General features: G+C 50.1%; 2 protein-coding genes across 3 annotated transcripts in view; both read left to right on the top strand.

Annotated features, from left to right (window-relative positions):
* The window catches only part of LOC306774294 (actin-binding protein WASF3-like), a gene marked incomplete at both ends in the record, with an annotated part of 120,405 nt that extends 112,787 nt beyond the window's left edge, over nt 1-7,618 (top strand). Inside the window, one exon of the mRNA XM_079264294.1 lies at nt 7,455-7,618. Within this exon, the coding sequence (XP_079120420.1) occupies nt 7,455-7,618 (164 nt within the window). The remainder of the gene's footprint in view (nt 1-7,454) is intronic.
* A 945-nt stretch (nt 7,619-8,563) lies between these two features.
* LOC306774583 (protein EOLA1) lies at nt 8,564-10,983 on the top strand. Of its 2 annotated transcripts, XM_079264682.1 has the most exons (3): nt 8,564-8,645; nt 9,766-10,075; nt 10,138-10,983. In XM_079264682.1, exons 2-3 carry the CDS (start codon nt 9,817-9,819, stop codon nt 10,344-10,346), a joined length of 468 nt encoding a protein of 155 aa, XP_079120808.1. In that variant the 5' UTR covers nt 8,564-8,645; nt 9,766-9,816; the 3' UTR covers nt 10,347-10,983. The 2 variants fall into 2 exon arrangements, with proteins under 2 accessions (XP_079120808.1, XP_079120809.1); XM_079264683.1 differs by lacking the exon at nt 8,564-8,645 and having other exon boundaries at nt 9,532-10,075.
* The last annotated feature ends 815 nt before the right edge of the window (nt 10,984-11,798 follow it).

The following is an 11,798-nucleotide window of genomic DNA, read 5'->3' as shown; positions in this document are numbered from 1 at the left end:
CCAAGTCTTAGTGTTCTGTCCAAGTCTTAGTGGTCTGACTCGTCTGTCCAAGGCTTAGTGGTCTGTCCAAGTCTTAGTGGTCTGACTGGTCTGTCCAAGTCTTAGTGGTCTGACTGGTCTTTCCAGGTCTGACTGGTCTGTCCAAGTCTTAGTGGTCTGACTCGTCTGTCCAAGGCTTAGTGGTCTGTCCAAGTTTTAGTGGTCTGACTGGTCTGTCCAAGTCTTAGTGGTCTGACTGGTCTTTCCAGGTCTGACTGGTCTGTCCAAGTCTTACTAGTCTGACTGGTCTGTCCAGGTCTGACTGGTCTGTACATGGCTTACTGGTCTGTCCAAGTCTTACTGGTCTGTCCAAGTCTTAGTGGTCTGAATAGTCTGTCCAAGTCTTAGTGGTCTGGCCAGGTCTTAGTGGTCTGACTGGTCAGTCCAAGTCTTAGTGGTCTGTCCAAGTCTTAGTGGTCTGACTGGTCTGTCCAAGTCTTAGTGGTCTGTCCAAGTCTTAGTGGTCTGACTGGTCTGTCCAGGTCTGACTGATCTGACTGGTCTGTCCAAGTCTTACTGGTTTGTCCAGATCTGACTGGTCTGTCCAAGTCTTAGTGGTCTGTCCAAGTCTTAGTGGTCTGACTCGTCTGCCCAGGTCTGACTGGTCTGTACAAGTCTTACTGGTCTGTCCAAGTCTTAGTGGTCTGACTGGTCTGTCCAGGTCTGACTGATCTGACTGGTCTGTCCAAGTCTTACTGGTCTGTCCATGTCTTACTGGTTTGTCCAGATCTGACTGGTCTGTCCAGGTCTTAGTGGTCTGACTGGTCTGTCCAAGGCTTAGTGGTCTGTCCAAGTCTTAGTGGTCTGACTGGTCTGTCCAAGTCTTAGTGGTCTGACTGGTCTGTCCAGGTCTGACTGGTCTGTCCAAGTCTTACTAGTCTGACTGGTCTGTCCAAGTCTTACTGGTCTGACTGGTTTGTCCAGGTCTGACTGGTCTGTCCAAGTCTGACTGGTCTGTCCAAGTCTTAGTGGTCTGTCCAAGTCTTAGTGGTCTGACTCGTCTGCCCAGGTCTGACTGGTCTGTACAAGTCTTACTGGTCTGTCCAAGTCTTAGTGGTCTGACTGGTCTGTCCAGGTCTGACTGATCTGACTGGTCTGTCCAAGTCTTACTGGTCTGTCCATGTCTTACTGGTTTGTCCAGATCTGACTGGTCTGTCCAGGTCTTAGTGGTCTGACTGGTCTGTCCAAGGCTTAGTGGTCTGTCCAAGTCTTAGTGGTCTGACTGGTCTGTCCAAGTCTTAGTGGTCTGACTGGTCTGTCCAGGTCTGACTGGTCTGTCCAAGTCTTACTAGTCTGACTGGTCTGTCCAAGTCTTACTGGTCTGACTGGTTTGTCCAGGTCTGACTGGTCTGTCCAAGTCTGACTGGTCTGTCCAAGTCTGACTGGTCTGTCCAAGTCTGACTGGTCTTTCCAAGTCTTAGTGGTCTGACTGGTCTGTCCAAGTCTTAGTGGTCTGTCCAAGTCTTAGTGGTCTGACTGGTCTGTCCAAGTCTTACTGGTCTGACTGGTCTGTCCAAGTCTGACTGGTCTGTCCAAGTCTGACTGGTCTTTCCAAGTCTTACTGGTCTTTCCAAGTCTTAGTGGTCTGACTGGTCTGTCCAAGTCTTAGTGGTCTGTCCAAGTCTTAGTGGTCTGACTGGTCTGTCCAAGTCTTAGTGGTCTGTCCAAGTCTTAGTGGTCTGACTGGTCTGTCCAGGTCTGACTGATCTGACTGGTCTGTCCAAGTCTTACTGGTCTGTCCATGTCTTACTGGTTTGTCCAGGTCTGACTGGTCTGTCCAGGTCTTAGTGGTCTGACTGCTCTGTCCAAGTCTTAGTGGTCTGACTCGTCTGTCCAGGTCTGACTGGTCTGTACATGGCTTACTGGTCTGTCCAAGTCTTACTGGTCTGTCCAAGTCTTAGTGGTCTGAATAGTCTGTCCAAGTCTTAGTGGTCTGGCCAGGTCTTAGTGGTCTGACTGGTCAGTCCAAGTCTTAGTGGTCAATCCAAGTCTTAGTGGTCTGTCCAAGTCTTAGTGGTCTGACTGGTCTGTCCAAGTCTTAGTGGTCTGTCCAAGTCTTAGTGGTCTGACTGGTCTGTCCAGGTCTGACTGATCTGACTGGTCTGTCCAAGTCTTACTGGTTTGTCCAGATCTGACTGGTCTGTCCAGGTCTTAGTGGTCTGACTGGTCTGTCCAAGTCTTAGTGGTCTGTCCAAGTCTTAGTGGTCTGACTCGTCTGCCCAGGTCTGACTGGTCTGTCCAAGTCTTAGTGGTCTGTCCAAGTCTTAGTGGTCTGACTGGTCTGTCCAGGTCTGACTGATCTGACTGGTCTGTCCAAGTCTTACTGGTCTGTCCATGTCTTACTGGTTTGTCCAGGTCTGACTGGTCTGTCCAGGTCTTAGTGGTCTGACTGCTCTGTCCAAGTCTTAGTGGTCTGACTCGTCTGTCCAGGTCTGACTGGTCTGTACATGGCTTACTGGTCTGTCCAAGTCTTACTGGTCTGTCCAAGTCTTAGTGGTCTGAATAGTCTGTCCAAGTCTTAGTGGTCTGGCCAGGTCTTAGTGGTCTGACTGGTCAGTCCAAGTCTTAGTGGTCAATCCAAGTCTTAGTGGTCTGTCCAAGTCTTAGTGGTCTGACTGGTCTGTCCAAGTCTTAGTGGTCTGTCCAAGTCTTAGTGGTCTGACTGGTCTGTCCAGGTCTGACTGATCTGACTGGTCTGTCCAAGTCTTACTGGTTTGTCCAGATCTGACTGGTCTGTCCAGGTCTTAGTGGTCTGACTGGTCTGTCCAAGTCTTAGTGGTCTGACTCGTCTGCCCAGGTCTGACTGGTCTGTACAAGTCTTACTGGTCTGTCCAAGTCTTAGTGGTCTGACTGGTCTGTCCAGGTCTGACTGATCTGACTGGCCTGTCCAAGTCTTACTGGTCTGTCCATGTCTTACTGGTTTGTCCAGATCTGACTGGTCTGTCCAGGTCTTAGTGGTCTGACTGGTCTTTCCAAGTCTTAGTGGTCTGTCCAAGTCTTAGTGGTCTGACTGGTCTGTCCAGGTCTGACTGGTCTGTACAAGTCTTACTGATCTGTCCAATTCTTACTGGTCTGTCCATGTCTTACTGGCTTGTCCAGGTCTGACTGGTCTGTCCAGGTCTTACTGGTCTGACTGGTCTGTCCAGGTCTAACTGGTCTGACTGGTCTGACTGGTCTGTCCAGGTCTGACTGGTCTGTCCAGGTCTTACTGGTCTGTCCAGGTCTGACTGGTCTGTCCAGGTGAGACTGGTCTTAGTGGTCTGTCCAGGTCTTACTGGTCTGACTGGTCTGTCCAGGTCTGACTGGTCTTTCCAGGTCTGTCCAGGTCTGACTGGTCTGACTGGTCTGTCCAGGTCTGACTGGTCTGTCCAAATCTTGGTGGTCTGACTGGTCTGTCCAAATCTTAGTGGTCTGTCCAAGTCTTAGTGGTCTGACTGGTCTGTCCAGGTCTGACTGATCTGACTGGTCTGTCCAAGTCTTACTGGTCTGTCCAAGTCTTACTGGTCTGTCCAGGTCTGACTGGTCTGTCCAGGTCTTAGTGGTCTGACTGGTCTGTCCAAGTCTTAGTGGTCTGTCCAAGTCTTAGTGGTCTGACTCGTCTGTCCAGGACTGACTGGTCTGTCCAAGTCTTACTGGTCTGTCCAAGTCTTAGTGGTCTGAATAGTCTGTCCAAGTCTTAGTGGTCTGGCCAAGTCTTTAGTGGTCTGACTGGTCGTTCCAAGTCTTAGTGGTCAGTCCAAGTCTTAGTGGTCTGTCCAAGTCTTAGTGGTCTGACTGGTCTGTCCAGGTCTGACTGGTCTTACTGGTCTGTCCATGTCTTACTGGTTTGTCCAGATCTGACTGGTCTGTCCAGGTCTTAGTGGTCTGACTGGTCTTTCCAAGTCTTAGTGGTCTGTCCAAGTCTTAGTGGTCTGACTCGTCTGTCCAGGTCTGACTGGTCTGTACAAGTCTTACTGGTCTGTCCAATTCTTACAAGTCTGTCCAAGTCTTACTGGCTTGTCCAGGTCTGACTGGTCTGTCCAGGTCTTACTGGTCTGACTGGTCTGTCCAGGTCTGTCTGGTCTGTCCAGGTCTTATTGGTCTTATTGGTCTTACTGGTCTTTCCAGGTCTGACTGGTCTGACTGGTCTGTCTGGTCTGTCCAGGTCTGACTGGTCTGACTGGTCTGTCTGGTCTGACTGATCTGACTGGTCTGTCCAGGTCTGACTGGTCTGTCCAGGTCTTACTGATCTGATTGGTCTGTCCAGGTCTTACTGGTCTGTCCAGGTCTGACTGGTCTGTCCAGGTGAGACTGGTCTTAGTGGTCTGTCCAGGTCTTACTGGTCTGTCCAGGTCTGACTGGTCTGTCCAGCTTTGACTGGTCTGTCCAGCTTTGACTGGTCTGTCCAGGTCTGAGTGGTCTGTCCAAGTCTTTGTGGTCTGTCCATGTCTTACTGGTCTGTCCAGGTCTGACTGGTTTGACTGGTCTGTCCAAGTCTTAGTGGTCTGTCCAAATCTGAGTGGTCTGTCCAAATCTGAGTGGTCTGTCCAAGTCTGAGTGGTCTGTCCAAGTCTGAGTGGTCTGTCCAAGTCTGAGTGGTCTGTCCAAGTCTTTGTGGTCTGTCCAAGTCTTTGTGGTCTGTCCAAGTCTTAGTGGTCTGACTCGTCTGTCCAGGACTGACTGGTCTGTCCAAGTCTTACTGGTCTGTCCAAGTCTTAGTGGTCTGACTCGTCTGTCCAGGACTGACTGGTCTGTCCAAGTCTTACTGGTCTGTCCAAGTCTTAGTGGTCTGAATAGTCTGTCCAAGTCTTAGTGGTCTGTCCAAGTCTTAGTGGTCTGTCCAAGTCTTAGTGGTCTGACTGGTCTGTCCAGGTCTGACTGGTCTGTCCAAGTCTTACTGGTTTGTCCAGGTCTGACTGGTCTGTCCAGGTCTTACTGGTCTGTCCAAGTCTGAGTGGTCTTTCCAAGTCTTAGTGGTCTGACTGGTCTGTCTGGGTCTTACTGGTCTGTCTGGGTCTTACTGGTCTGTCCAAGACTTAGTGGTCTGACTGGTCTGTCCAGGTCTGACTGGTCTGTCCAGGTCTTAGTGGTCTGTCCAAGTCTTAGTGGTCAGACTGGTCTGTCTGGGTCTTACTGGTCTGTCCAAGTCTGAGTGGTCTGTCCATGTCTGAGTGGTATGACTGGTCTGTCCAAGTCTTAGTGGTCTGTCCAAGACTTAGTGGTCTGACTGGTCTGTCCAGGTCTTAGTGGTCTGTCCAAGTCTTAGTGGTCAGACTGGTCTGTCTGGGTCTTACTGGTCTGTCCAAGTCTTAGTGGTCTGACTGGTCTGTACAAGTCTTAGTGATTTGTCCAAGTCTTAGTGGTCTGTCCAAGTCTTACTGGTCTGACTGGTCTGTCCAAGTCTTACTGGTCTGTCCAAGTCTTACTTGTCTTTCCAAGTCTTAGTGGTTTGTCCAGGTCTGACTGGTCTGTCCAAGTCTTACTGGTCTGACTGGTCTGTCCAAGTCTTACTGGTCTGTCCAAGTCTTAGTGGTCTGACTGGTCTGTCCAAGTCTTAGTGGTCTGTCCAAATCTTAGTGGTCTGACTGGTCTGTCCAAGTCTTCCTGGTCAGTCCAAATCTTAGTGGTTTGTCCAAGTCTTAGTGGTCTGACTGGTCTGTCCAAGTCTTAGTGCTCTGTCCAAGTCTTAGTGGTCTGACTGGTCTGTCCAGGTCTGACTGATCTGAGTGGTCTGTCCAAGTCTTACTGGTCTGTCCATGTCTTACTGGTTTGTCCAGGTCTGACTGGTCTGTCCAGGTCTTAGTGGTCTGACTGGTCTGTCCAAGTCTTAGTGGTCTGTCCAAGTCTTAGTGGTCTGACTGGTCTGTCCAGGTCTGACTGATCTGACTGGTCTGTCCAAGTCTTACTGGTCTGTCCAAGTCTTACTGGCTTGTCCAGGTCTGACTGGTCTGTCCAAGTCTTACTGGCTTGTCCAGGTCTGACTGGTCTGTCCAGGTCTTACTGGTCTGACTGGTCTGTCTGGTCTGTCCAGGTCTTATTGGTCTTACTGGTCTGTCCAGGTCTGACTGGTCTGTCTGGTCTGACTGATCTGACTGGTCTGTCCAAGTCTTACTGGTCTGTCCAAGTCTTACTGGCTTGTCCAGGTCTGACTGGTCTGTCCAAGTCTTACTGGCTTGTCCAGGTCTGACTGGTCTGTCCAGGTCTTACTGGTCTGACTGGTCTGTCTGGTCTGTCCAGGTCTTATTGGTCTTACTGGTCTGTCCAGGTCTGACTGGTCTGTCTGGTCTGTCCAGGTCTGACTGGTCTGACTGGTCTGTCCAGGTCTGACTGGTCTGTCTGGTCTGACTGGTCTGTCCAGGTCTGACTGGTCTGTCCAGGTCTGTCCAGGTCTGACTGGTCTGTCTGGTCTGTCCAGGTCTGACTGGTCTGTCTGGTCTGTCCAGGTCTGACTGGTCTGACTGGTCTGTCTGGGTCTGACTGGTCTGATTGGTCTGTACAGGTCTGACTGGTCTGTCTGGTCTGTACAGGTCTTATTGGTCTGTCTGGTCTGTCCAGGTCTTATTGGTCTTACTGGTCTGTCCAGGTCTGACTGGTCTGACTGGTCTGTCCAGGTCTGACTGGTCTGTCTGGTCTGTCCAGGTCTGACTGGTCTGACTGGTCTGTCCAGGTCTGACTGGTCTGTCTGGTCTGTCCAGGTCTGACTGGTCTGTCTGGTCTGTCCAGGTCTGACTGGTCTGTCCAAGTCTTAGTGGTCTGACTGGTCTGTCCAAGTCTTAGTGGTCTGACTGGTCTGTCTGGGTCTGACTGGTCTGATTGGTCTGTACAGGTCTGACTGGTCTGTCCAGGTCTTACTGGTCTGACCCTGTCTCGCCGCCGGCTGTCCAGAGACACATGACAGTCTGATGTTTTGTATAGTTAACAACTGAGATAGATCACTCTAGTGTAGGCCATAATATATGATGATATGATCCATAAAGTTAAGTTTATTTATTACAACGTCTGAAACAGAATTTAGTGGGACGAACCGTCTCTGAAACGATAAGCCAATAATGAAGCGAGGCTGGCAACAGGTTCGCACTCTGGGTACGTATGCAGGCGGGTCATACATGTTAAAATAAATAAATATACGTACCAACTCATGTTCATCCAATCGGAGGAGGATCCTTCGTCACTTTAATGGGATGTAGTTTCATGAAGCAGCAAAGTCTTTCTGGTATGTTAGCATGTTAGCTTTGTTTTACTTTTGGCGGCAGAAGAGTTGCGGTGAAATGTGAGTAACTTCCGGTTAGTTAACGTCCATATTCCGTTTGGGACAGCGCTAACACACCGTAGTACGTACTGCATTCCAGTGACGACTTTTTCAGCTAGCCTTGTTTACTGGTTTGTATTGGTCTGTACTGGTCTAACTTGTCCCGCTGATCTGTCCCGGTCTGCAGGGATCCAGCTCAGGAAGGTCCAGGAGCAGCGCGAGCAGGAAGAAGCCAAGAAGCGAGAACCGGCAGGAAACGATGTGGCCACCATCTTGTCTCGTCGCATCGCCGTGGAGTACAGCGAATCAGAGGAGGACTCTGAGCCCGAAGATCAGGAGTGGTCTGACTGAAGATCCGTCCAAAACCGCTTTCCTGGGAAGGGAACCAGAACCTGAACCACAGTCTGATATAGAACTGATGAACCGTCGTTTGATGTTTGTGATCCTCATCTCAAAGTCTGAATCTGGGTCTGGGTTAAAATCTGGATCTAAGTCTCAGTTTGGATCCGGATCAAGACCTGGATAGATCTCTGGGCCTGGGTCTGGATCTGGCTCTGGGCCTGGGTCCGGCTCGGGGCCTGGGTCTGGGCCGGCTCTGGCTCGAGACCTGGATGTGGAGTTATGGCATCAGCCTTCAGAAAGGGGCGTGTCCTGTGCTCGCTCCTCTGTGATTGGCTGTAGATATTTCTTGTTGGCGTGTTTTTGGCGTGACATGTTGCATGTTGGTGAAACTGTGACAGGAAAAATTAATTGGTAAAAGAAGCCTGAATTGTGACCTGAGATATAAAGCAGCTGTGATTAGATATATTGATCAGCAGACTATTCTTTGATCAAAAACTTTGTTTTCGATTGTTTTGCTGTAATTCTTTTTTTTTTTTGTCATTCTGGTTTTTCTGGTTTGAACTAAAACCTGAAAATAGATAAAGCTTGTTTTTATTTGGTCTAAATGTTTAAACAGGTGATAAACCTGATTAGATCTTTATTTACTTTGATTCATATTTTTTAGCTATGATCTGTTTGCAGTTACGTTTATTGATTGTTTTCTCTGAAACTGTTAGGTTTTACAGGAAGCAGAAGCTGCAAAAAGGAACAAAATAAAATTATTTATATAGAAAAATGTTGAAATGAAGTTGAAGTTATTGACCTTTTTGTGAATAAATAAAATAAGCAAAATGTTTTACCTCACTAAACGTGTCCCTCTGATAACCGTGGCAACCAGGTAACCATGACAACCAGGGTACCGTGGCTACCAGGCCAGCAGGGGGCAGCAGAGACGTCGCAGCTCATTTCCCACGAAGAAAAGGCAGACAACACAGGGGAACTGGTTCCGGTTCTGGATCGTGGTGGACTCTTAAGAACCGACACGGACAGGCCACAGGTACACGCGTTCTGGCCGATGCACTTCAGGCGAGGTTCTGGTCCTGGTGGAGGTTTTCTCTCCCGATTCTGGTCCTGGTGGAGGTTTTCCCTCCCGGTTCTGGTCCTGGTCCAGGTGGAGGTTTTCCCTCGGGGTTCTGGTCCTGGTGGAGGTTTTCCTTCCCAGTCCTGGTGGAGGTTTTCCCTCCCGGTTCTGGTGGAGGTTTTCCCTCGGGGTTCTGGTCCTGGTGGAGGTTTTCCCTCGGGGTTCTGGTCCTGGTGGAGGTTTTCCCTCGGGGTTCTGGTCCTGGTGGAGGTTTTCCTTCCCGGTTCTGGTCCTGGTGGAGGTTTTCCCTCCCGGTTCTGGTGGAGGTTTTCCCTCCCGGTTCTGGTGGAGGTTTTCCCTCCCGGTTCTGGTCCTGGTGGAGGTTTTCCCTCCCGGTTCTGGTGGAGGTTTTCCCTCCCGGTTCTGGTGGAGGTTTTCCTTCCCAGTCCTGGTGGAGGTTTTCCCTCGGGGTTCTGGTCCTGGTGGAGGTTTTCCCTCGGGGTTCTGGTCCTGGTGGAGGTTTTCCCTCGGGGTTCTGGTCCTGGTGGAGGTTTTCCCTCGGGGTTCTGGTGGAGGTTTTCCTTCCCAGTCCTGGTGGAGGTTTTCCCTCGGGGTTCTGGTCCTGGTGGAGGTTTTCCCTCGGGGTTCTGGTCCTGGTGGAGGTTTTCCCTCGGGGTTCTGGTCCTGGTGGAGGTTTTCCTTCCCGGTTCTGGTCCTGGTGGAGGTTTTCCCTCCCGGTTCTGGTCCTGGTGGAGGTTTTCCCTCCCGGTTCTGGTGGAGGTTTTCCTTCCCGGTTCTGGTGGAGGTGGAGGTTTTCCCTCCCGGTTCTGGTCCTGGTCCAGGTGGAGGTTTTCCCTCCCGGTTCTGGTCCTGGTCCAGGTGGAGGTTTTCCCTCGGGGTTCTGGTCCTGGTGGAGGTTTTCCCTCCCGGTTCTGGTCCTGGTGGAGGTTTTCCTTCCCAGTCCTGGTGGAGGTTTTCCCTCCCGGTTCTGGTCCTGGTCCAGGTGGAGGTTTTCCCTCCTGGTTCTGGTCCAGGTGGTTTGCCCTTGGGGTTCTGGGTTTTCTCTCACACAATTGTTTTTTTGTATCTCGGGAAGGATGCTGACCCGGTTCTACCTACTGCATCCTGAGGTCCTGGTCCAGCAGACATGTCCGTCCAGCTGTGGTGTCTGTCCTTCAGGCAGCCATATGCTGGTCTGGTTCTGGATGGGGTGAAGACGCTGGAGAGCCGGTGGAGGCCCGTATTGGCCCCTCTGGAGAACCGGACCCTGGCGGTCCACATTGCAGTGCAGGACTGGGTCGGTGAGGAGTGGCGGATGGTGATGAGCAACCTGCTGAGGATGAACGAAGTCCAGGTCCAGGCGGTCCTGGACTCTGGTGAACGGTTCGGCCGTGGCGTGGTGGCAGGTGAGAAGATAAATTCTGGAATTTCCACGGTGTCCCTGAAGACATCTGTAAATCTCTTTCAGGATTGGTGGAGGTGGGCCGGACGTGGATCTGCCCCGCCTCTCTGCAGGGGGCGGAGCTACAGGGTCTGGAGCAAGCGGCCGTTCTGACTGGTCTACAGGATAAACACCTGACTCACCTGTACAACCCTCGCTGGCTGAAGGAACCGCTGAGGATGAGGGGGGGGCGAGATCTGTGGACGGTAGAAATACCAGCTGAGCTGTTACCATGACAACCACTAGGCGGACGACGTTACACAGTCCACCTGGACCATCTGCGACTATTGATCTGATATTTTATTGGTACTGAGGATTTCATCGATCGCCTTGCTTGTGGTGAGCAGCAAAAGACAAACTACGGGTCTCTCCGAGGGACAAAAGGCCCTGGGTTCTGGATGTGTTGACCACATGACACCGTAGATCAGGGATGGGCAACGCCGGTTCATGTCGTAAGAGTTTCCCTGCTCCAACGCACCTGATACTCATCAGACTTAATCAGCAGACTGGTGTTTTTAAGCTCTGCACCAGTCTGCTGTGTGTCCGTGACCCGGCAGATCGCCTCCGTGACCCGGCAGAACGCCTCCGTGACCCGGCAGAACGCCTCCGTGACCCGGCAGAACGCCTCCGTGACCCGGCAGATCGCCTCCGTGACCCGGCCTAAATTTGTTATATTTCAGTTATTAAAATATAAGTTTGCATTAAACCCTTTTCGACTTTTTTCAACATTTTATGATAAAACTTTAAACGCTGATGTCTCTTCTGCCCCCTGTTGGACACAATGTACTATCAGACATTTATCAATATCTATCACAAAGTACACTAAATGTTTTTCTTGATTTTGAAACAGTCATTGATCTACTAAAGCCTGAAAATAAAAACCAAAAAAGCCGCATGTCATCCTTCAACCGCTGGTTGTCTAGGTGGTGTCCCGATAACAACGTGGGTTTTATAGATAATTGGAGCGCTTTTTGGGGAAAGCCTGGTCTTATTAGGAGAGATGGCATCCATCCCACGTTGGATGGAGCCGCTCTCTTATCTAGCAATATGGACTCTTTTATTAGTCAGCTAAATTGACAACTCAGGGTTGGGACCAGGAGGCAGAATTGTAGTCCTACACACTTTTCTGCAGCTTCCCACCTGCCGCCGCCCACCCAAAACCCCATTCCGACCTTATACAACTCCCCAGCAGTAAGAATTAAACAACACAAAAACACTTCTGGGGTTAATCGTGAAAACCTCATAAAAATAAAAACAATGGATCTAATAAAATCTGAAAATAAGACAATAAAGTGTGGCCTACTGAATATTAGATCCCTCCCAAATAAGTCTTTATTAGTCAATGACTTGATAGGTGATCACCACATTGATTTATTCTGTCTTACGGAAACCTGGTTACAGCAAGAGGATTGTGTTAGTATTAATGAAGCTACGCCAGCTAACTATTTAAACTTTCACATTCCTAGAACTACAGGCAGAGGAGGAGGTGTTGCAGCTAGTTTTCAGTCAGAATTATTAATTAATCCTAAGCACAAAACTAACTATAAATCCTTTGAATTCCTGACATTAAATTTATCTCATCCAAAATGGAATTGAGAGAAACCGCTCCTTTTAGCATTAGTGTATCGCCCACCTGGACCTTACTCCGAGTTTCTGACCGAATTCTCTGATCTCTTGTCTGAGTTAGT

This window comes from Telmatherina bonti (genome assembly GCF_933228915.1).
Source record: "Telmatherina bonti genome assembly, chromosome: 3".
NCBI classification, from domain to species: Eukaryota; Metazoa; Chordata; class Actinopteri; order Atheriniformes; family Telmatherinidae; genus Telmatherina; species Telmatherina bonti.
The sequence above is the reverse complement of the archived record's forward strand: the minus strand, read 5'-3'. Positions and strand labels throughout refer to the sequence as shown.